Below are 25,992 nucleotides of genomic sequence, written 5' to 3'. Positions count from 1 at the left end.
TATTCCCCTTTTTTGGGTGGATGTTGCAACCTCATTCAAGCACTGCGCTGCTGCAATTGTCACCATCTCAACTCAAATGTTTGAAACAAACTGCAGGCTGTCTGTAAACCAGAGTAATGTTTTGACTGCAACACAAAAGCATTCTAATAGGTGGATACCACTTCTCAACTATCCTGTTATTATAATGAGAAAATACTGGACTGATACCCCAGTCTTTCCTAAGGCAAATGCAAGTCGTGTTCTCCCCTGATATAAAGGCCTCATGGAAACCGGTCAGTCTTCTGTTCCTGTTTCCTCCTACACTACTTCACCCCGACTCAAAACACTTGAATTAATGGATCTCACCTCAGAAAATAGTTTCTTAAGTACTCATAAAAATGTAAAGAATTCCTTCTATTTGAATTAATTAACTTTTCTTTCCCCATGTAAAGTAGAGCAGTAGTAATTATCTCCCTTTTGTAGACTGAGAAAGCGAGACTCATTAGAACTCAGTGACTTGCTCACAGGCAGAGAGGACCTGAGGCAGAGGGAATGGAGGCAAGAACCTGAACGATGGAAATAAAATTTCCAATGAGATCAGTTATTTAAACTGCATGCTGCTATGGGTCCCCTAACACCATTCATGAGCTGCAAGACACGATGTTAAAAGGACAACACCAGGAACCCAGTAACAATATTCTAAAACTGTAACACTGAGTATAACCGACCAACAGTCAACACATTTAAATCACTATCAACCCCAATTATGAGAGCAGGTATAAACCAGTGACGTGTCAGAATGTCATAAGCGACCATATTAGCTTTCTTTCTCTTCCACTCCTCATTCTTTTCTTTTTCAAAGGTCAGCAAAGCTTCTGGGATAATCCTCTATACACCATATGTGCTCTTCTTCCCAACTCCAAGTTCTAGGATTATAAAATGAAAGCCGAGATCCTCACAGTTATATCATTTCACGAGTTAGGACTTCAAGACACCAAGTAAATACAATGCATGAGAATTGACAATGACAACATTAACACTTTGCAGGTGTCTATAAGCAATATCTCATGGATAAACACATGCCAATCAATTGGTCAAAAAGATTACCTACGGAACTCAAAACACTGCCATTCCCTTTACAGAAATTTTAAAGGCAATCTACTCAGTCTGCACAAAAAAAGCTTTACATTCCCAGCACACCTACTTATGAATATGCTTCACATGACCACCATAGCTCCTTTTATACTCTTTTTGGGTTTACAGTTTTATTGCTCATAAAGGATGGATGGTACTCTGAAAGAACACGTCAGGTATTTTCATTTTCACTTGGATTTTAATTCCTAAAGTACTGCACAATGGTCATATACATTCTAATGCACAAGAGCAGATTCAAGGATGAAACTCGTGCAGGAGAAAAGATCAAACTTCTGTCTTTTTGACTCTTTACTACCTCTACTTCCTGCTTCACTAAGACAGAAAGCATTATTCTTCTCATATTTTAGCATTCTACTTTTAGGGTGCACTCAATTTGCACAAGACAAAGTGAATAGGACCTACACAGTTTGTAAACACTGAAGAGGCCAGTATTGTAACAGTCATACGTAATCCACAGCAGGAACTGCCTCCAGACTTCAAAGGTTAACTGGTATTTGGTTTCCTGACAAAATGACCCAGAGATTCCTAAAAGTGCTTCTGCTTCATGTTACCCTGGAGGAACTTGCTCAGTCCCATCCCCTCCCCATATTCTGAGAACCTATTTTGCAATAATATTTCTTCAACAAAGCCGTTTTGGAGCATACAAACTCTATTTTATTAGTCTAATTGATTTGCTGATGAGATGGAAGTCCAGATTTTCCCAGGTAGTTAATATGCTGCTTCTCTTCAACACCCTGCAGTAAGTACCACTCAGCAGTACAGACCATTCCACATGTCCAAGATTCTTGTATCCAAATCAGATCTGAATCAGCAAGTATCTACCATGCTTTGAGTGTCAATAGTAGGCACATAGTAAACAATTTTTTATTATGTACTTAAAATATTTTCTGTATATTTAATAGAAGTCACATTTTCTGTAAAAAAACTCAGTAAATAAGCATGTCTGTTCAGTTACATACTCAACAAGAAGACAGACAAAGGGCCTAGTTTTCCAATTAATTGTAAAGGCATTTGGAAAAACGCCTATACAAACATACTCATTTCTTCTCCATTAATTCTACATGATTTTCCCATAAGCATACCTGGTTTTATATAACCAATTTTCATTTGCATAAATTCTTCCCAGAAAAAAAAACACTGCCTAACCTAATGATTTCTCTATTAATGGACATTTTGGCAACAATAGATAACGGAGAAATCCTTGATTAGTTTCAGGAGAATTCTGACTAGCCTAAACAGGCACTTGCATCAATAAGAGTCTCAGGGTAAGCTCATTTTAAATGCAGAACATTCAGTATGCTGAGGGAACATGACTGATGTAGGTATCCTGAGCAAATTAAGGTGTACCTAAAATGGTCTATTTTTGTTGCTTTTGCAAGAGACGGGCATATATGAAGCCCTGATATCCAAAGATGCTATACTAAATGGGTAAAATATCTGAGATGCTAACATCTCCTCTTCAACTGTAGCTCTAGGCTCTGCCTCTTTCTCATACACATCGTCTGAGCCTTAGCCCAAGATGCCAGGCAATGGCCCAAATGAACAAGAGGACAGAATTCCTTTTGTAGTCCCTTCCCACCCCCACTCCAGTCACAGCTGTAGGCTCCATCTCTCTCACAACCGTAACCCTCATCCTACACCAGTGCATCACCACTACACCATACTCCCTCAAAAGTCCAAACCATTTTCTCTTAAATTTTTATTCCTTTATCAAGCAAAACATTTCAAAAGCCAGTCTGACATAACATAGGCATTATCACTAATGCAGCTTTTGCTCATTAAGCCACAAGAATACAAAGTGGCAGTTATAACCCCTTAGCCACTGAAACACAGACACTAGTTCTACTATAACACTTCCTTCAGAATATCACTGTCAAGTGAGAACTTGCCTACTTACGTGATTTTCCTCTCAGCACAATGAGAATGGTTAGACTGAAAAAGGACAAATACTTTTGAAGGGCAGAGATCCTGGTTTAACATTTTAAATATAGTAGAGATATACCACAAAAGGTTGCCTGTCTATCTAGCAGTTTAATTATCAAGAAAACAAGTTTAGGAGTAACTATAATATAGAATCATAGAATCATAGAACAGTTCAGGTTGGAAAGCACCTTAAGATCATCAAGTTCCAAACTCCCTGGGCAGGGATGCCTCACACTAGACTATGTTGTCCAAGGCTCTGTTCAACCTGGCCTTGAACACTGCCAGGGATGGAGCATTCACCACTTCTTTGGGTGACCTGTTTCAGTGCCTCACCACCCTCACAGTAAAGAACTTCCTCCTTATATCTAACCTGAACTTACCCTGTTTAAATTTGAACTCATTACCTCTTGACTTATCACTGCAGTCCCTGATGAGGGGACTCCATGCTTACAAAAGCGGGGATATTATAGTTTGCAAATCCTTACAACATGACCAGAAAAGACAGACACTAGGTATTACAAATCCTAGGCTACTTTTGGATGTGTTGCTTAACTTCCTGCAACCTCAATTTTTTCAGTAGTAAAATGGAAATAATCCTGCCTTTTCTGACAGTAATGCTATAAAGCTTAATTCATTTAAATTCTGTGAAAGTCTTTGAAGCTTCTTTTATGAAAAGTGCTATTTAATTAAACATTGTTATTATTCCAAAGGAGCAACTGTAAGAAAAAAATCCTATTTATTTTATTGCCTACTGCAATTTGCAAATACCTGTCCAACCCCCAAAAAGGCACACTTGTCCCTGTTCGCATACGGATTTACGTTAGCCCAAGTGCGTTAATATGAGAAAAGCATATTCTACTCCAACACAGAAACATTTTAACCAGTGACAAACTAAACAGATGTTATGACCATCAAGATTTTTAATAGCAGTTTTAAATTACTTAGATTAACATTCTTTTTCTGAGTTTCATGTACATTTTAAGCTAGTTTCTCTTTATGAGTTAAAATATACTTTAGTCTCTTTTGCTGTCTTATTTAATGAATTAGAATGGTTATTAAGTCTGTTTTTATGGACATAGAAACAGATATTAATGGCACACATTGCTTTGATTTGTCTTTCTGCAAACAAGCTCAAAGTTGGTGCTGCTAGTTCTCAGCCAGTACTGCATCGTTCTTCATTAAAATTTCATCTATTCTCAAATAAAATCATAAAGAATAAATAAAAATAAAACCAAAAGAAATGCTGTAACCTTAAGTAATAGTAATACCAGTTAGAGCAGAATCCAGATGTCCTATTCTAGCTTTCAGAGCTTAGGAACTCCAGGGTGTAGTAGCTTCCCCTCAGAGCTTTCATGCATTATTATCTATTTCAGAGATGCTTCCCTTGCTAATAGATGCTGGGACAAGTTGCCTCATAGATCTAAATAAGCACAACTATTACCATCTTCCCTCAGCTGCAGTCACAGTGCAGATCATGGAGGTCAAATGTAGTTCACTGAATATGAATCAGACCAAAATACTGACAGAAACACAGCAGGCAAATTCTTGACAACCCCATCTGTTGGAAAACCCCTCAGTTTTCCAACCCTATCTGGTTGGAAAAACAAGGCTCCAACTGGTCCTAAATGCCCACGACTGAAAGGAAATAACTAAGATAGGACTGGAGAAAACATTTGTAAAATAACTCTCCCCTGTCTATGGGCTGTGTAAAATACGGAACTGAACACAGGTATGCCACAAAGTGCTTATCTCGGCCAACACAGAGCCAAGCCCTGAAAAGCATCTGACATTATATACTCCATGCCAAGCATTGTTTGAAAACAAAACCTTTCAAAATACCAGTTTTCTCAGTCTACCTTAGTCTCTGTCTACATTAGTCAGAGCCCAGAAAGCCAACCGTATCCTGGGCTGCATCAAAAGGAACGTGACCAGCAGGTCGAAGGAGGTGATCCTGCCCCTCTACTCTGCTCCTGTGAGACCTCACCTGGAGTATTGTGTGCAGTTCTGGTGTCCTCAACATAAAAAGGACATGGAACTGTTGGAACAAGTCCAGAGGAGGGCCATGAGGATGATCAGAGGACTGGAGCACCTCCCGTATGAAGACAGGCTGAGGAAGTTGGGGCTGTTCAGCCTGCAGAAGAGAAGGCTGTGTGGAGACCTCATAGCAGCCTTCCAGTATCTGAAGGGGACCTATAGGGATGCTGGGGAGGGACTCTTCATTAGGGACTGTAGTGAGAGGACAAGGGGCAACAGGTTAAAACTTAAACAGGGGAAGTTTAGATTGGCTATAAGGAGGAAATTCTTTCCTGTTAGGGTGGTGAGGCACTGGAATGGGTTGCCCAGGGAGCTTTTGAATGCTCCATCCCTGGCAGTGTTCAAGGCCAGGTTGGATGAAGCCTTGGGTGAGACCGTTTAGTGTGAGGTGTCCCTGCCCATGGCAGGGGGGGTGGAACTAGATGATCGTAAGGTCCTTTCCAACCCTAACTATTCTAGTCTTAGTCTACATTTCTTATTCTCTGTAATAAACTCCTAGACGTGCTATGCTTCTTTCTCAGGATTCAGAACTGCCATTTATAATCAGTCAGCCTAAGGAAAAATGTTTTTCTGTTACTTATGTTGATCTGTTTCACAGACAGTAGAAAGATTTATCATTGTGTCAGCCCCTTTATTGCCACCTACACCACTCACTGTCCAAGAGACAGCTGCAGCCCAGGGCCCAGGGGTGAAAGGCAATCCCCAATACCTATAGCTTGCTTGTCCTAGCAATTCTTTAGAAGACAGTAAACATACAAAATGAAATGAAAAGAAAACCATTTCAACTACCTTGCCATGTAGTTTGTGGACATCATATCTTATTTGAGCAAATTCACGGAGTCCCAAAGATCCTCCAATAAGATACAGCTGAAAAACAACAAAATGAAAACAATGTGTTATTACTATTATGAAAAAGAACATTTTGCATACTTATAAAGAGCACTCAGGGAGCATCCTGACCCAATTCATTTACCAAGGGACCCTACTATTCTTCCAACAGAAACACCAGGAGCTGAAAAAAATAACCAACTGAAAGGTATGTATAGGAGAGTAAGTAGATACAAAATCAGAGCCTTCTTCCACTCTCTAGGTACAGATTTCACAAATTTCTCTTATATACCAAGACAGCTGCTTCAGGACTCATATTTTCCAGGGACTTCCTCTCCTCAAACACCTTCTTTTCCCTCCCCACATGGCTTCCTGGCATAACTGCAGCAAAGCAACCTTTACCTCACCACTACTGGATTTACTCTTATTATTTTCCAACTCTATGGGGAAGTAACAATGCCACATTGACTTACTCTGATGTCTGTCAGTAAGAGATCTAACTAAACATCAGAACAGCTGATTTGAGCTGTGGTTCAGTGACACATTATCACATAGGCTAAGAAATCATATCCAGCACACCTACGCTTTTATTATTGCCTTCTTAGTTGTCTTTCAACTCTCTCCACACCTGTAAAGCTTATGAATACAAATAATAAAGGAAGAAATGAGTGGGGGGGGAAACTTCATATCCACATAAATTGTTCAATTATCCTTTATTATGACAGAGGGAGATCATAAAACTGTCTATATTTTACAACTAAAAATGGCAGACCAACAGAAGATCAAGTATCGTTAACAAACACCATTAAGGACTTGAAAAATTAGTGTAGAAATCTAGCTACTCTGTGGAAGAATCACACTTCTTGCTCTTGCTCTGACCTGACAGACTGTCTGCTGTTCTCTGTTAAGGCAGACATACAGGAGGCCAAAAACCGTCACTTCTAAAGACATAAATCTAAGGAAGGTGGAAGCATGAGAAAGCTCTAAGGACCTGAGTGAAAAAAAAACAAAAAGAAACCCCACAAAATCGAAAAACAAAGCCTAATACCACCGCATTTTATCATCACACATTAGTGTTACAGCCCTTCAATACAGGCTGTTGCTGCACGGGATACTGCTTTCTACACATTGCTGGTAGATTTCTTGCTACATATTAGGTTTGCAGCTATGGCCTGTGTCCAACAATTGTTATAATTATGCTGCACAGGTAAGGTAGTCAAAAATGTGTTTTTCCAAAAAGTATGCTATCCAATGTTCAGGTCACTGAGACAAAAAGCCATATTCATTCAAATTAATGAGGGAAGGGGAAGAAAGGGGGAAAAAAGGAAAAAAAAGCCTTCTATGTTTATTTTTTCTAAAAGTTGCAGGACTTGCAGGGCTACGTTATTTCCTATCAATCAGGTGAAAACTACTCACCAGCATGTGAATGTAGCGCCCACACTCACTTAGATACTAGTAAGTTACAGATTAGCAGCCAAGAACTAATGTACTCTCTTCACAGGACAGGGAACTCTTCACCAATAGGCAGGAGTTACAGGGCCCACAGTCTCTTTTTGGCATGGCCCTTTCAATAAGCCTAAGAAGCTAGCTGTTAATTAGAAACAAACACATCAACATTCTGTGATACGAACATCCAGCTGACAGGCCACAGAATGCTGATTTCAGAAAGCCAATCAGAAAATCATCATGTGCTAGCAAGCTAACTTTCAGTGACTAGAAATTTGACCTAGCAAAAATCGGATGGCACTGTCCTTGTATCATAACTGTTCAAGGAATTAATGACACTCTTGCAAATACTGAATCATCAAAATACACAATAGAAAAAAAGGTGTTTGTATAAAGGGGAACAGTCTTCCTCATACATCAGTATTTTGGTAAGAAAGAGCAACAGGAAAGAGAAAAAAAAGTATTCAAAATAGTTAAAAAACAAAACAAAACAACATTAGTCAGGATTTATTTAACCAAAGCAGAAGATTTGTCAGCTGAACATACGGTAATGCATAATGCCAAAAGTCTCAAGGATCAGACTGTAATTGAATTTTAATATGGTTGACACCTCAGCATAAATTTTCATTAGCTGCTTTTCTCTAACTCCTAACAAGTATTATGCTAATTAACAGCCATGAGTTAACTTTGAGCCCTAAAGAACAGAAATCAGAAGTGCTACAGACAAATTTATGGCTGTTACAAACCACAGTTCATTGTTGTTAGAGTGGCTATGACAGGGCAAAAGCAACTACACTAGAAATGGTTTAGCACACAGTTGTTAAACAAGGTAGAAAGTAGCAATTACTTGTGACAACAACTGAAAATTAGTTTGCCTAACAACAAACTTCCAGGGAGTATATACCATTATGAGATGCAATACAAACAAGTGGCAGGCCTTTAACTGGCCCGCTCCTCATAATCCAACTATTATTTAAAATAATGAAAAGGTACATTGTGGCTTACAAAGCCATTCTCCAAGCTAAAAAAAGAATTCTTACATTCTTTACCTTTGATCATTTAAAATTATGTAACATACACTGTAACTAAGGCAAATTAAGTAGAAGGTTTTTAAGTGAAATAAGTCATGTGCTACTTATTTTGTCTCATCATACCCTATCACTTGCTTGACAGCAACCATCTGGTTATACAGTGCATTTTACATTGGCAACTATACATAAAATAAAGAAGTTGCACACATACACCTCAGTTCCTATAGAGAGGTTTTATCATGTGACTAATTTTACTCACATCACCTTTATACTACTGGGGTAGTATAGCTGTCCTGGGTTCAGCAGTAGCAGTCATGTTTCTCCTTCTTGGTAGCTGGTGCAGTGCAGTGTTTTGACTTTCAGCTCGGGAACAGAGCTGATAACAAGGATGCTTTGGTTTGGCCAAGGACTTTGTGAGCCTCATGCTCTGCCAGGGAGGAGGGGAAGCCAGGAGGAAGCAGAGACAGGACACCTGACCCAAACTGACCAAAGAGGTATTCCATACCACAGCACGTCATGCCCTGGATGTAACTGGGAGTTAGCCGGAAGGGCTGGGAGACTGCAGGGTTGGAGGAGGTATCGGTCGGTGCTTGGTCGGGCTGAGGGGGGGCAAGTTATCGGTCAGCTGGTGCTGAGGTGTTGTATTCTCTTCCCTTGTTATTTCCTTTATCATTATTATTATTGGTGGTAGCAGTAGTGATTTGTGTTATACCTTAGTTACTAAACTGTTCTTATCTCAACCCGTGGGAGTTGCATTCTTTTCGATTCTCCTCTCCATCCCTCCGAGAGCAGGGGGAGGGCAAGAAAGGGGGGGAAAGTGAGCGAACGAATTACCTGACTGGGTTTAAACCACGACAATAGCCCACCTGGTTTCTGATGTGCTTTTGCTCTTCATGCAGCATAAACAACGCAACTACCCTGGCAAGTTGGCATATTTCGCTTATGAGGCATTACAGGTGTGGTTAGTTGCCTTTACACTTCCAATACTGCAATGGTTGATTTACCTTATGATGAAACATTAGTTAGGCTGCATCAAAACATGCTGATGCTGTAAGAAATTACAAATGCCACTGACATATTACACAGTGTAATGCTGGAAGGTTAGGATTAAGATTTAATAATTTTCAAAAGCACAGAATATACATAAAAATATAAGTAATATGTTTGCAAGTTTACCTGACCAATTTTCTAAAGAACCAAATACGATGTCTAAGATTTCATTGTAAAACCAGACCAGAATGATTTAATCAACCAAGAATATGTCAATATAGTTATCTGACAGCCCTGAGCAGGAATTGCTTTGATCTATACAAGCCAGAACAGCAATGAACAGCTATTCAATCAAATTTTTGAAAACTCTGTTCAAAAGCCAATAAAAGAAGGTATAAATGAATTTATGCAACTATGATAGCATTAAGGGTAGTAAAGGACTCAGTGACTGACAATGCATTGAGTGGAAATATCAGTCTTGGTTTAAGTCTCTCCTTTCTCTTTTTTTGCATTAGAAGATGTCCTCACTACCTTCGTTTAAGTTGACGGCATTTAAAGGGAAGAACGTACATATGCAAACAACAGTGAAGCATCAGGAGTCACCAGTCAAAATAATTCGAAGTGGGATAAGACTCAAAAGGTCCAGCAACATTATCAGCTTGTTTGGTTTGGCATATTCTGTATGTTTCACAGACATTTCTGGTTTTCCAATTTGTAACATAATCTCTATATTAATGAATACATACATGAAGGGCCTAGAGCACAAGTCTTATGAGAAGTGGCTGAGGGAACTGGGGTTGCTTAGCCTAGAAAAACAGGAGGCTCAAGGAAGACCTTCATCCTCTCTACAACCACCTGAAAGGAGGCTGTGTGTTGGTCTCTTCTACCAAGTAGCAAGCAATAGGATGAGAGGAAATGGCCTCAGGTTGCACTAGGGTAGGTTTATTTTGGATATTAGGAAAGATTTCTTCACCAAAAGGACTGTCAAGCACTGGAACAGGCTGTCCAGGGAAGTGGTGGAGTCACCATCCCTGGAGGCGTTTAAAAGATGTGTAGATGTGGCACTTTGGGACATGGTTTAGTGGTGGATCTGGCAGTGCTTGGTTAACAGTTGGACTCAATGATCTTAAAGGTCTTTTCCAACCTAAACAGTTCTGTGATTCCTTGCAAAACACTCTTCAGTTAAAAAAAGCACTACAATGGACAAATTTGCTCAATGCAAGCCAAGGGAAACAGTGAAGCCGAGTATGTTCCATCCACTAGTCCAGACATAAAGGAAACAGTAGAACCTATTCAGGACACCATATAAATAACACAGGTTGGCACCATTCTAATTAAGTCAGGCTCAAGTTCACCCTCCCGTTAACAGAAAAGGAAAAAGCCATGCCATATATAATGAAAATTTAAAATATATTTTCCTTCATTCTGATTTTAGAATCATGAGATGTTATGGTATTGGTATCTGAAGAGCACTCAAACTGGGAGTTAAAAAATACCTGCATTATTTAATTGCAAGGGATTCATTTTATATGCTTCAGAATGTGGAGCAAAAAATGTTACTATGTAGTGAACATCACCTGTTTAGATACTTGAATACATTCAGCAGACTGATTAAATAGTAACAATTTCTCACTTTTTTTCTTACACCTGAAGTTTACCATAAGAAAGCAAAAAACATAAAACATACTAGTTAACCAGCACTTAACACCAAAGCAAACAGCTTAACAGCACTGTTAGCACAACTCCCATTAAAGATCTCACATTGGATTATTTCTTTATGTTTCAGTGAGTACACAAAAAACCTCTACAATGTTGTAATGCAATTATGCATGCATAAAAGACTTGCATGTTCCAAAACAAAATGTATGACAGGATGTGACATTGGAGCACCATCTGTCACATACACTCAGAAACCTCAATAAATGTTTTATGTAAAGAAATGACATCAAATTCTCTTTAATAACATTCTTTTAAAAATTCTATTTGTTCACTTCGCCACTGGGAAGTGTGTTATGCAATGAGTTATGGATGGCATCAGACTGATCCCTTTAACCACATCTTAGGATGGGAAATACTTAAATTTGTTACCAACCACAATGAGATGGCCACTGGGGACTCATAACAACAATACCAGGGACTTAGAGCAGATCCCTGCTTCTTTAGTTTCCTGCATAATCTGAAGCTGCCACTTTCAGTTCCTTGGGTTAACAAAGTAACAAGAAACTAATCCTCCAGCAGCACCAGCAATTTACCGTATTACAGGCATCCCTGTTGTTAGCGAAAGCCGTTCCTACAATAGCACCAGTTGTGAAAGCCAGATTACAAAATTACATTTGTCATAAATCCCTAAATTAACCAAATCACAGTATTTAGTGCTGGCAATACACATTATGCAGTGGTGGAAAATGTCATGATACATATGACTAGAGAAGGAACATCGTAATTTTCTGACCTCTTCTTCAAGACTGCTGCTGCAAAACCCTCCAGCTATTCATTAGGAGCTTCAAAACTAGAACAGTCATGTGAAATATTTTATTTTAGTTTGCAGTGGTCACAATAAAAAAGGTTTTGGGGGTTCCTTTTTAAGGAACTGATACATGTACAGTGCAAGACTGGTGAAAGATGGCAATTTGACAGCCCAGAAGACTGAAGTCTCTATTATGTTCCCTAAATAAAGTAGGAGGGCAAACTGCCAGTCCCAGAAAAGACCTAGGCAATTCATCTTAACCTGAAGCGCCCCCCTCTGCCAGCTCTAACTCTCAAGAGTTTATTCCCCAGTCATTCCAGTACTTGTCTCTAATGCAGAAACTGCTGAGAGAAAAACAGCTCAAAGTCTTCTCAAAAACTTCCTAAATCATCTCCCTACCGTTGATAGGAACAGAAGGGGTCTACCTTTTCTTCTAGTCTGCAACAAATGAAATCATTTTTAGTTCTGATCAAAGGCCTCCTTTGGGGGAAAACAGAAACCAAAACTATGAATCCCTTAGTAGTTATTCTGTTCAAAAGCTCAACAAAGTAAGAGAATGCACTGACTTACCACACATACAAGAACTGACAAACTGTAGAAAGATTGAACTGCATTATATTCAAAAATGGATGATACATGCTAGTGGATGACTGCATGGATATGAAGCTGGCAACCCAGGCCAGCAGCTAGTTTGAACTGGAGCCAGCTGTAGCTGACTGACAGAGCAGAAGAGTGCAGTTTTCACAGCATGCAGAACTCAGCAGAATATTAAACTGGACCCAAGTTTATCAATATCAGGTTAATTGGCTCAGTACAGAGAATGGTCAAAGCAATTATTTCTGAAATTGCAAATACAAATGGCTATGGGCCAGAGCACAACAAAAACTGCCCATATCCTTTCAATGCTACTATTCAATGTCTCAGGAAAAAAACTAAACCTCTGTTTACTAAGATGTCCATTTCATAACAGGTTGGGAAGCACAAAAAAGATCATTTAATAGAAACCAATATAAGAACAGTGCAGAAGAGACAGAAACCCATATGTTCCTCAGCACAAGTGAAAAAAGCCATTTTCAGCCACAGCATTGTCATTTTGCACTATACACGTTGCTTGGGCTGGTCAGATGACAAGGGAATTTCACCCCGCAGCTGCAACTGTTTGAAAACCAAGTCTGTCGTGGTGGTGAAGCTGCAGTTTCTGAACACCATCTTCTCATCTTTCATATGCTTCTAAAAGCCAAAATCTTGATTCCTTATAAAAGTACCATTGTGATTACTAATTGGCTCAAATCAAGCCAAAGTGTACTACAGTGGGAAACTGTTTACGTCTCACGACATCCTTGTGTTCTTGTGATGTGTTAGGATGAAACTTGCATTAAAGAACATAAAAAGAAACCACTACTGGTCAAGTAATACTTCCCTGTTGACAATGGTAGACAGGGATGAAGATGAAATGTACTACAGAGAAAATATTAATCTTACACCATTACCCTCACCACCCTATGAAGAAGGTGGCTAAAAGCACTAAGTGAAAACTGGCAATTCTGTACTTATGTTTCTGTTCTGAGGATCGACACAGAACATCAGCTCCCCGCAGTGCCAGTTAGTCCATTCTAACAGCAATAAACAATGCAAATACATTCTTTATGTTTTAAAATGAAACAGAGGGGATATCTGGAAGACCTAAAGAGCGTCTATTTTCTTGTCTAACATTTACTGAAAAATAGTAATCAAAGATTAAGAATCAAAAGTTTAAGGCATTGATTCAAAATATGAACTCCCACATTTTAAGGCCTGACGGTCAACTGAAAGATGGAAGTCAGCTAATTCAGACTGAACAAGCTGGGGTCCACAGAGGCCCATTCAGCTTAAACACACTGGCTTCCACTCCTGCACAAACAGTTCCAGGGGATGGTTTTGTCTGAACAGCTCCACACTCTGCTGTGGACTCAAACACACACAGACGAAGAGGAGATGCAAAGCAGAAGCACAGCAGAAGTCAAAGACATATCTCATCACAAGCTTAGAGACCCAATATTTATAATACAAGTCACTGAAGCATAAAAGCAACACTCTGTGATTTGCTGATTGGGAGCAACCAATTTGAAATTCTAAACCCAGTTTTGTATTTATTGCTTTTCTATGCTACAAACGTAATGCTTGTGACTTTTACAGTCAATCACAATTTATCTACAAATATTAAAAGTCAGAATTCTCTTCTCATAGGTAAATGTTAACTTCTAGTCATCTCTCAAAAGCATATTAACATTTAAATCAACTGTTCTGCATATGTCAAATTTTATTGCAAAGCTACATGAAGTAATATATATTAATAAAATTGCTGCAATTCAATATTATGAATTGTTCAAGGCAATAATGTGAATAATGTTAACAATAACACTGACATATCTAAAAGTGAAAAATGCTGATTGCAGTAATCACATAATAAACAATATCAGAACAAATATCAGAACAATAAACAATATCAGAACAAATATCAGACCAATAAACATTTTCTATGCATAGACACCAGTGGCAACAATAGATCTCAGAAACATCATTATTCCTGAGAAGACTTTCCCGTATTTCTCAGTGTTCAGGTTTTATAAGCCTGAATCCCTCCAGAATCCATGGGAAAAAAATTGTGCCTTGTATTCAGCATAGCCAAGGACTCCGAATTCAGCAGTTTTTTATGAAATTAATTAGTAATGTTGTATTTAGATAAATCTGTGGCAACGTAGCTATTTAAATACATTTAAAAGATGAAAATATCACTTCCCTGCCCATTAATCTTGTAAAACTTTTGCTTTCAGCAACTCACAGCACCAGAAAATACCATTTCACAATATCTGCAGAAAATTTCTGAGGAGTCCAGATGACCCTGACTTCACCAGTGAACAAAACTAATGCAGAGACATGTAATTTCATGTCCTAATGTCTGGGAAAGGCATTTTGTTTTGTTTTGTTTTGTTTATCAAAAAGGGTGAGAGACAACTGGTTTGTTAACAAAGGCCTGAGATGCCACTGACCTTCTCTAATGGTGCCTGGAAGAACTGACCACATCACTTCAGCACTGTTAGGGACTCTCTAACCTGACCTTTTTTCTTGTCCTCTACATGATGTGCATTCTTGGCGTCTCTTGACAAAGTGTTTATCGAAGTAAACTTGCACTTGCAAGGCAGCAATGTAGATGGCATTGTAGTACAGTCTGGGTACACAAACACTGATGGAAGCAGATTTTAGAAACATGTTTCTTCACCAAAAAAAAAAGGATAAAAATTCACTGTTCAAGCTTCCTCCATCTTCTCTTTTGGCAACACTAGCACAGCACATAGAACACTAAAGACAAGATCCAGGAAGAGAAGCAAAGTACTTGTAAAAGTAGTCAGTACAGGACGGAGTGGGGGGAGGGAGAAAACAAGCAAAAACCCCCAAATAAAGTAATAATCTACAGCTATATAAATATGGAAAATGTTGCAGCATACTGCAAATTTGAAACTTGCAGCTCTACATATATCGTACAATATACTTTTTTTTAGGAGTGCAATAAAAATCAGCAAATGAGCCTCAGACTACATTTGCTGTTTGCTAAGATGCCGCCTCAGATCCTCAGAATTTCATTTTTCCCTTTGAACACAGTTGACAGCAGAACTGCAACTGCATCTATGCATTCATTTTGCAACTTACAGAGTATGAAAGATCCTTGTCTAGAGTTGTCTAGAGACAGGACCACAAATGTAAGTTTTGGAAAGTGGTGTGAGCATATGATACAATGTTTTTTTAATACGTGTGTTAGAATAGTATTGCTTTGCAATTTCAAAATCCAAACATGTTTCCTCAATGATCTAGAATCACCATATCATACCTGTCTGAAAATATACATTTATCTTGTCTAAAAATATAACTTCCTGCAACCTTTAAACATTCTAACAGCACTACAGAAGTAACTTTAGATGTCCAGTGTCTCATAAGAAGTGTATGACACTGGATCCACTAGCTGTAATACCAAAGAGCCTTCCTCTCTCAGGATCTTATAGAAGCATCACAGCAGCAACAGGATATTAATAGACTCACCAGTTCTGGTCACAGAATCATAGAATGGTTAAGGTTGGAAGGGACCTTAAAGATCATCCAGCTCCAACCCCTCTTCCATGGGCAGGGACACCTTCCACTAAACCAGGGTGCTCAAGATCCCCTGAGGAATATAAAGGAACAGTGACTGAAGCTCTTCTTCTGTAACAGAACCAAGAACACTGAAGAGTTGCAAGATAAGCTTCAGTATAAGGAAAGAGTTCCCATTATCATGATAGGAAACGGTGATGTCAGTACAGATGACAAAGATGGTTTAAGTTACCACAGAGGTAGCAGAGCTTTCCAGCACAACAGCAGTTTTTACACATACATCTGTAAGGTCACTGGAGTTCATCCCAGCATCTACACAGATGTTACTATCTTTACCAATGCTTTAGGACTACTCACCCTGTAGCAATCAAGCTGTTAAGATATTCCATGCCAGTCTACATCACTCTCCCCTGCATGCTTACTGTTTTATGCCATGTAGAGATATCTGTAAGATTTACATAATTAAACAATCACAAATTAAGGTTTTCTGCAGGTTTCATTCTTACCTCCTACAGTCTTGTTGATGCTTACAAAGAAACACACCTATCTTCTCAAAAAGTATGACTGAAAACTGTGATTTACACATCTTACTCTGAAAGCTGCTGTCAGTTTGAGGTTTAAAGGTCAACCAAGAATATTTCTTTTTCACTGAAATATTCTAAGAGCAAAGAACAAAGCAAAAAGGATCAAGATAATTTACACTAAAAAGAAGTATTTTAAACGTATATTTGTGCATGTGTGTGTATAATGAGAAACTCACCTGTCTCTGAATTATTTCTTTAACTATCTCTAACTTTGGAGCCCTTAGAAAAAGTAGCACAGGGATTTTTTCATCTAAATTTGCAGTGTAAGAAGGGAAGACATGAAAGCCGTTTGATTTTTTTTTCCTTTGAAAAATCAAATATGGTACTGATGAAAAGTCCAGCAGTACTAAAGAGTAAAGTCCAGTAAGTTCCTAGTAAAAGAAATGCTGCAGAGGATGTAAGAATCTAACAGAAACCTTTGGTTTCAGTATTATCAATAAATTCAGTAGAATTTAAAGGGTTAAAAAGGCATGCTCCTTCTAATTCTGTGTATAGCTTCACTGTCTTTTTTGCTGTAACTTATCTTCTAGCACAATTCTGTTCAGCTTCAGAGATGCTTTCAGAGTTCAATAGACACCTGGGAAGCTGACAAGAATTACATGAAGTTTCCTTTTTCTTACTCCTCGGGAAGCCTTTGGGCAGCAACACAGAAACATTCTGAAGCATTCAGAGGAGAGAATAATTTTAAGGCAGGGAGACATGAAACCTTAGAAAGAAATATAATAGACTATTTCTCTATATAACATTGTCTCTGGAGAAAAGAGCTCTGTGGTAACAGAAATGGAATGAAATTAGGTAGTACAAAGTCAAAGAAACCAGCCCCAAAGATTTCTGCTATAACCTCTGTCAGATTGTACAAAAACACTAGGAGGGCCAAAAAGACAACCACAGGTCTACCTTAGCCTGCAAAGCTGAAGTCCTAGCTCCAGCACTGACGAAGAACTTAGAAAATCTATGCCTCTGCTGCCAGACGGCTGTTAACCTCTCCTTAAAAATCCTAAGCATGTACCACGAGTGCACTTTCCTAATGAAGAACAGTATTTTCCTTACATCTTCTCTGAAGCTAGTTTGCTTTGGTACTTCTTTCCCAAGCTATAGGGAAAGCAATCACCACTCTCAGTATATGATGTACAGAACTTCTCAGCCTTTTCTAAAATAAACTAAGTCAATTCCTTCAAGCATTCCTTAAAGGTGGAATGCCTGCTGTATCTTTCATGTTTCTCTAATCCTGACTTTACAGCTTGTCTTTGTCATCTCTGCAATGGCACCACAATGCTGGGAAATTACTCCAGCTGAGGACTTTGAGTAGACTGTAAGAGTCCTGTTCTGTGTTTTACACTACTTTTGACAAGTTTCGGTGTCTTACAATAACATCTCTGTCTTTTCACAGTATTACAGCTCACAGCTGAAGATGTCCCTGCTCATTGCAGGAGGGTTGGGCTAGATGACCTCTGAAGGTCCCTGCCAACCCAAACTACTCTATGATTCTATTATTCTGCAAGACCTATCCCACCTAAGATACCTTTCAATTTCAAAGGCACCTAATAACTACATTTTATAATGTATTTTTAATCCTTTTAAAGTCCTTACTCTAGAACCTCTGTAGTATGACTTAAAAAAAAAAAAATGGGCTTAAACTTTTTTAACTCCAACAAGTGTCACTGTCCTTTGGGCCACTCCATTTTTTCTGCTGCATGCTGCTTCATATTTGAGGAAAAAGTCAATAATTTCTCTAGCAGTATTATTAAAAGTTAGAATTTAACCTACTTTAACCTACTCTTTATCCACTTCTTTTTTTGCTTACTTTCTGTGAACCAACTGTATATACAGAAAACCAGACATGAATTGCACAAACAGAAACAACAATGTCCCGGCGGCAGTTTTTGTCCATCTCCCGGAGTTTTTATACATAAGTGCACCCAAGTTGTTAATTTTTTCCTCTAATGCGCACAGGTACTTAAGATAAGCAAGTGCAATCCATTACGCTGCATCTCTTACAATCTTGGTTTATTCCTTTGACTTTATTGACCTTTTCTAGCCTCAACTATTCTAAGTAGTTACGCCTCACCTATTAGTTCTACTATAACTCTAACCTATCAACTCTAACTCAAATTCTTTTAACTGTATGTACAAATTACCAGATGATTGCTGCTGCGGCTTGAAATCCGCTGAAAAGCTTAAGAAAGTTAGACAAACACGCAAGCAGTGCTTTAAACTAGAAACACCAAAACCTGATCACCAGAGAGGCTGCTCAGGTATTGGAACAGGATTCCCAGGGAGTGGCAGAATCACGGTTCCTCCAAATGTTCAGAAACCGTGTGGATGAGGCCCTCAGTGACATGGTTTAGTGGTGGTCTTGGCAGCCCTGACTTAACCGTTGGACTTGATGATCCTAAAGGTCTTTTCCAGCCTCGCTGTTTCTATGATTCGAAGACGCGTTTTCCTCATCCCTGTCAGGACACACCGCAGAGTCCTACCGGCCGCTCCCCACAAGCATGCAGGCGGCGGCACCGTCCCGCAGCTCACTCAAAACCCGCTCCTCCTCCTGCCACCATAAATTCATCCCCCGCTCTCCCCTGACACCGACGCGGGCTTCCCCGCAGTGCACCGGCCCCATGGGCGGGCCGGGCCGGGGCGGGGCGTACTGCCAGCCCTGAGGCACCGGCGGGAGCACCGCACGCTCGGAGGCCGCTCGCCTAGGCCGGGGTGGGGCCTGCCGCCGCTTCTCCTGCCCGGTGCCGGTACAACCCCCCATTCTGCTCACCAACAGAGGGACCCCGAAGGTCATGGTGCGGCTCCTCCAAAGCTTCCGGAGCCTCTCCATCGTCCTCCCGCCTCCGGCCCGGCATTAGCGCTTCCGGCGAAGCACGGGTCCGCCGCCATAGCGGCCCCTCTGCCGCGGCAACGCGCCCGGGCAAGACGGGTTCCGCGGCCGTATCTGCGGGTTGCGCTGCCGGTTGCGCACCAGTGGGTGTCTGGTAGCAGGAGCCGACTTCGGAGGGTGGGCCTTTGTTTTCCTGCGTCGTTATCCCTTATCCCGATTGTACATTTGAAGTAAGAAAAGTGCTAAAACAAACATGCTGTGCCAGGAATGAATGGTAAATTAGGCTTTTAAAATGTCTTCGTGTTTAAGAATCTGTTATAAAATGCTGTTAAATTTCAGAGGTAAAGCCCAATACTTCAAGCACGTATTCATGTCCCCGAGGAGGCTGAACGTAGCTTTCTGGTCCAGGTTACCATACAGTGAGTTAAGCATTCTTTTACCTTGTGAAATACTGTAAGAAGGTTTTCTGTGTGAAGCATGCCTCTGGAGTCCTGGTTCTCTCCTATTGCTTTATGTGGAACTCGGGGGCAGAACAGAAACACAAGCGTGATGGCTGGCTGGCTTTTGTCCCATCACGAACTGAGTGTTTCTGGAGAAAAGCTCTGGGGAAGCCTCTTATCACTTTCCTCCAGAGAAGGACCAGTGCACATAAAAATTCAGTGCACATAATCTGCTGCTGGCTATTGGCAGGCACTCTGGAAACTTCTGACGTATTAAGCCTGCACTGCTGGTTTAGGCAGCGATGACCACAACTGCAGGGTGCAACAGTACATTGTGTAACTTGATTTCTGGACAGCAGGATGGAGAACAGGATGGAAATCTTATTAAACATCCATGGACAAGCCAGAATTGGTGCTGGACTGGATACCAAGAGCTGCAGAAATGCTCACAATTCAGTATTGGCTGTGAATAGGCAAGATTAATAAGGAACATGACTTTAGTTCAATACAGAACTTGAAGCAGTTTGCTCAGAGGATGACAATGGGAGGTGTATTGTAAGGGGTTTGTTGCCCAGACATGCATCACTTCAAGAAGTGGTGGAGTGACGGCCCAAAAATAGGCTGGGGAAGGGCGGCTCTGGAGCCAAGTTTTAGATCTGTGGGAGCAGAAGGAAAAGCTGAAGGAAATACTGACCTTCCCAACAGATATTTTCTTCTACTGATCTAATATAGAGCCAGTCCTAACTTTAACATTCTAACCATGGACACTACAAGAAGCCACTTGGAACATAAGAAAGCTCTCTAGATTTGCAAAAAGTCACTGATTTGCAAAAACACAACTATTTTTATTTGGAACAATAAAACATAAATAAACTCATATATATAGGCGATGATAGTCTCCATCACCAAGCTCTGTCTTGCAGGTTGGGCAAGTGTTGGCATTCATAAGGGAATAATAAAGACAGTGGTTGCAGAAGACGTGGCCGCATATGGTTGCCACAAGATGTCATCCGTTTTGCACAATCTGGAAGAAAAAACAGCACAAGAGGAATTTGGTGTGAAGAATTATGCTTTGCTGGTCTATTGGCACCAGGAAGAGAGGACTTGGGTGCCTGGGATCAGTACATTACTGATTAAAGGAACCCAAAGGTCTTTCAGTGCCCCCTTGGGAAGTGTTTCTGGCACTGTGTTGACCACCAAGAAATGACTTTGACTTGCAAGCCAGCTTGACCTTCACAGTGAGGTCTGTACCTCAAACCAGCTGTCTGCAGCATCCCACATCACCCAGCAGAGAGGCTCGGCTCACCCCGCACCCTGTTCTCCCTCTGACAAAAAAGAAGCCACGACAAAATGCAGATCCTTACCGCCAAGTAGAAATCCATGTAGATCAGACATCTAATGGTACCAGGTGGCCTTGTGGTAAAGAGAACAAAAGCAGAAAGAACACACATCCATTAATGTCACTGTGCATTGAGGGTAACAGGTTCCTATAATGTCATATCATCCCCCAACTGCACAGATTGGCCATGATGCATTTCATCTGAAGGTCCCTGTGTACCTTTCACTCTCTTCATTTGTTGCATGTAATAAGCAGTTAGGATGACCCTTCCCTAAAGGAAACAGGGTCTTGCTTCTCATTACGGGGGATGATGTAGTCAGTCCCCCTGCTCTACTGTTACAAGTAACAGCAGTCTGTAGCACAGCGCAGCACAGGTATGACAGCATTAATCTTCAACAGGTCAGAAATAAGGGGTTTGTGACAAAAGCATCTAGCTGTCCTTTGGAAACCGTTCATTCCACGAACTCTTTCCTTATCAAATCTGTCACGATAAGAAGCAGGTTTTCAGATATTTTGGGTGTGTCCTTCAGGTATTACAAGCATTTCAACATACGTCAAGCCATACTGTAAAATATATTAGATCCTGAGTTGATGAACAATAGAAGAAAACCTTGTGTTCGGTTTTGTTGGGTTTTAAAAAAAAGAAGTTCTATTCAAGAAATGCAAATAGATTTTATGACTGAAATTCACATGGTAATCAAACATAACCCAAAAGCTTGGAAAAAATCAGAATTTAGAGAGACACATTAGCTGTTACATACATATCATTACATCTTGACTCATCTGGATCACCTCTAGCTGGAACAGTGATATCCGACTGTTGCTGGACTCTTGGTCCAGAATTTCCCCCTTCTTGCTGGTTCTCTGTAATTTAATGACAGCAAGTTAGATACAGTATAAAATCTATAGCCCTGGAACTATCCTGAATTGTGTGGTTATGAATAGCTTTCAACATGTCCTACACTGCAGGAACTCCACTGCAATAAAGGATAAACCCCTCTTTCAACATTTTCTTATTCAAAGCAGGTGAATTCCAGTGCTAAAAGTGATGATTACAAGTGACTTTGTCCTTACAGACTTTCTGTATTTGGAAAACAAGAAAACATATTTTGAGCAGCTTTGATGCATTTTATTTCAGATACATCCTGCAAGCTCTGATAGTGACTGTAAAGTACAGAATAGATCCATTCTGAAAGACACTGTCCAGATATTTTAGCACTGTCCTCTGCCTTTTGGAAAAGCAGTTTCAATCCATGCTGCTCATGTTCATTGGAAAAAAACAAAACCAAAACAAAAAAAAGTTGAGGAAAAATCATTAGCAATTGTAAAACGTCAGCTTACCTTCAGCAGGCCTCTTCCGGTATATATGGTGTCATGGTTTAAGCCCTAGCCAGACAGCATGTTCACTCACTCCCAGTGAGTGGTGCCGGGCTGAGAGCAATCGAGGCCCCCCCCCCCCGGGGGTCTCCCCTTCCCTGCTCCCAGAGGAATGGGGAGGAGGATCGAAAGAGTGCAACTCCCACGGGTTGAGACAAGAACAGTCCAGCAACCAATGTACAACACAAATCACCACCGCTACCACCACCGACAACAATGATAAGAGAAAATAACAAGGGAAGAGAATACGATACCACCGGCCAAGAAACAAGTCCCACCCAGAAGCCCGTGTCCTTCCGGGTAACTCCCAGTTACCCCCCACCCCGGCCATGACGTGCTGTGGTATGGAATACCTCCCTGGCTAGCCTGGGTCAGGCGCCCCGTCTCTGCTTCCTCCCGGCTTCCCCTCCTCCCTGGCAGAGCATGAGCCTCACAAAGTCCTCGGTCAGGGTAAACATCACTTAGCAACAACCGAAAACATCGGTATCACCAGCACTGTTCCCAGGCTGGAAGTCAAAACACAGCACTGCACCAGCTACCACGAAGGAGAAACATGACTGCTACTGCTGAACCCAGGACATATGGGAAGTGAGAGAGAAGAAAATACAGTTAGACTTGGTGTGCGCACCGGTGTTACATACCTTAAAGATCAAAACATTAGCTAAGTGCTGACAACAACAGCAGCTGAGAAGGGCAGGGTATCATTCTCTCATTTTGATGAAGAATTTTAGAAGTAGTAGTAGATTAGCTGCTACTCTGGAAACTAGCTGTTGCTTCTGGTTTTGCTCAAGATGCCGCAAAAGGATAGAAATGGAGGCAGCTAAAGAAGCCCCTGAACACCATCTTTCCTTCTCCCCCTAATTGGATTTAGGCTGGAAGAAATTCCTTCTTTTCTGATATCAAGAAACACGCCTATCAGACTAAAAGGTGCTGAAAAAAACAACAAGAAAACCAAGCCCACTACGGTCTCTGATGGAACTAAAGGTGGGGCAATGCAGATTCTGCCATAAAGCTCAATGCCTTCCCTTTGCCAAGCTCAGGAACAATCCCAGGAGGAAATACCTCTCCACATGATTCCTGCTGCTTGCTTCTGGTTTGCAAGGCAGCAATGGAATCTCAAAACTGAGGTCATACACAGCACTGTGGATTGGATCAAATACTATTCTACCATGGAGCACAAGAGAAGACTAATTTGACTACAAGGTTTAGCTAAGAGTGCCATTCACTAATTACCTCAATATGAACAATGAAAATGACAACCATTTCTTGAGGAGGATTAGGTTCACCTGATTCAGGAGAGTAAGAACATGAGAATGTGAGAATCAAGATCAGAGGCTGCAGAGGAATAAAATGTCCTGCCACTATAGAACTGTATTGAGGAACAAAATTTCCCTAAGGTAGATAGAGCATAAAACATACAGCTCTGGAACATTCCTTGAAATGCAGGATTATCTAGAGTCTATAACTTCTTTAGTTCGTAGAGCCATAGAATCATGGCATGGTTTGGGTTGGAAGGGACCTTAAAGATCATATAGTTCCAACCCCACTGAAACTGGTGGCAGATGATTCCGTCACACAGTACAGGCCAAAATATCCCTTTTGTCCATTTCTTACTCAAAGCAAGAATTCCAGTGGTAAAAGCGATAATTAAATTAATATCAAATTTATGTTTGCAGAACTTGTGCATTTGGAACATAAGAAAACATTTTGCACAGCTTTGATTTCAGATACTTCCTACAAGTTCTGACAGTGACTATCAAGGACAGACTGGATCCATTTGTATGATGCTTTAGCATTATCATTTGCCTTTTGGAAAAGGCAGTTTCAATCCATGCTGCTCAAATTCATTGGAAAACACAGCCCCCAGGACATGAGTTTAGGACAATCCCATTATCAATTGTAAAACATCAATTCACCTTCATCCTCCAACTGGTATCAATACATACGGGAAGGGAGAGAAAAGAAACTACAATTAGACTTCGGTGTGCACCCCCAGTGTCACATACAAACCACATCAGCTAAGCAATGTCAACAAAAAAGCTTAGAATGGTAGGATATCGCTCTCTAATTTTGCAGAAGAATATGAAAAGTAGTAGCAGATCAGCTGCTGCTCTGAAAACGTGGTTGCTTCTGCTTTTGCTCATGCTGCTGCAAAGGGGTGGAAATGAAGGCAGCTTATGACCAAGAATAACAGCCTCCTCCCGCCCCCCCCAGCTTCAGAATCCCCTAATTGGATTTAGGCTGGAAGAGATTCTTTCCCCATTTCTCCCTCAAACAGGCCAATTCAGGTGTGATATCCAGAAACACTTCCTATCAGACCAACAGCTGATCAAGAAAAAAAACACACAACCCCAAAGCCCACGATGGTGCCTGCTGGAACTAAACCTGGGCTATGCAAATATTTGTGTAAAGTCTGAGGCCTTTCCTTTGCAAAGGCTCAGGAAGAAGCCCTGGATGTGGTACCACCCCATGTGATTCCTGCTGCTTGCTTCTGTTTTGCAAGCTAGCAGTGGCATCATAAAAGTGATGTTAAAAACTACAGTATCAAATGGATCAAGTGTTATTCTAGCTGCAAAAAGAGCAGTAAATGTAAAAAAAGATTTTTTAAGGCCTTTAGGAGTAGTCCTAGAGACTGAGTCATACAGACCCTGTATGTACTACTTTACTTAGTGAAAAAGAGCGTCTACATCCTTAGGAATGTTGTACTTGAAATGTATTTATCATCATGTCTACTCTATATAGAGGCATATGATCACCTCTGGACTGCTTAAAGTGATGCACTGACAACTCAACATTGAATGTAAAATCCATCTTTAACGATGCATTCCCTCAGGAAGCACAACAGAAATCAATTAGATTTGACTACAAGGTTTAGGTAAGTGTGCCAATCACTCCTTACCTCATCAGAATCATCCTGAGTGGGAGCAAGGATATCAGATAAAGAAGATTCACTTGAGGAGGAATCTACTTCTTCAGGAGCTTAAACACAGAATGTGAGAATCAAAATCAGAGATTGCAGGGGAATAAAACTTCCTGCCACTTCTGCAAGTTGCACTGCCAGAAGGACAGAATTTTCCTAAGTTAGAAAGAGTGTAAAATATATAGCTCTGGAACATTCCTTAAAGTGCAGGATTCTGTAGTGTCTGTAACTACATCTATTTTCCTCACTGCAATACATGCTAAAAATAATCTTCTGGAATATTTCATATTCAGATATTCCAGTGGTAAAGAACTTGTGAATTAGGAAAATAAAATCAGACTTTGCACAGCTTTGCTTTCAGATAGTCTCTACAAGCTCTGAGAGTGACTATCAAGCATAGATTGGATCCAGTCCCCAGATTACTAAGTACTGTCCTTTGCCTTTGGGAAAAGGCAGCTTCAATCCATGCTGCTCGAGTTCATGCAAAAACACACCCCCCCAAAAAAAGATTAAGTTTAGGACAATCCCATTAT

General features: G+C 40.4%; 1 protein-coding gene and 1 long non-coding RNA gene across 2 annotated transcripts in view; both read right to left on the bottom strand.

The window, feature by feature from the left end:
• LOC133274262 (cytochrome c oxidase assembly protein COX16 homolog, mitochondrial) overlaps nt 1-19,392 on the bottom strand; it is a 51,655-nt gene extending 32,263 nt beyond the window's left edge. Inside the window, exons 1-2 of the mRNA XM_061463225.1 lie at nt 19,324-19,392; nt 5,881-5,958 (exon numbers count right to left, since the gene is read on the bottom strand). Coding sequence (XP_061319209.1) covers nt 5,881-5,958; nt 19,324-19,383 — 138 coding nt within the window. The 5' untranslated portion in view covers nt 19,384-19,392. The remainder of the gene's footprint in view (nt 1-5,880; nt 5,959-19,323) is intronic.
• A 1,261-nt stretch (nt 19,393-20,653) lies between these two features.
• Nucleotides 20,654-23,820, bottom strand: LOC133274762 (uncharacterized). Its single transcript, XR_009745241.1, has 3 exons — nt 23,104-23,820; nt 21,924-22,514; nt 20,654-21,236 (listed from the first exon to the last, which is right to left on the bottom strand). It is a non-coding gene; the product is annotated as an uncharacterized LOC133274762 (long non-coding RNA).
• Nucleotides 23,821-25,992: the final 2,172 nt, after the last annotated feature.

This window comes from Pezoporus flaviventris, unplaced genomic scaffold, assembly GCF_033815535.1.
Source record: "Pezoporus flaviventris isolate CSIRO_AGI_PZ_B2104156 unplaced genomic scaffold, CSIRO_AGI_Pfla_v1 ptg000036l, whole genome shotgun sequence".
Classification (NCBI taxonomy): domain Eukaryota; kingdom Metazoa; phylum Chordata; class Aves; order Psittaciformes; family Psittacidae; genus Pezoporus; species Pezoporus flaviventris.
This window is presented reverse-complemented; position numbering and strand designations above follow the sequence as displayed.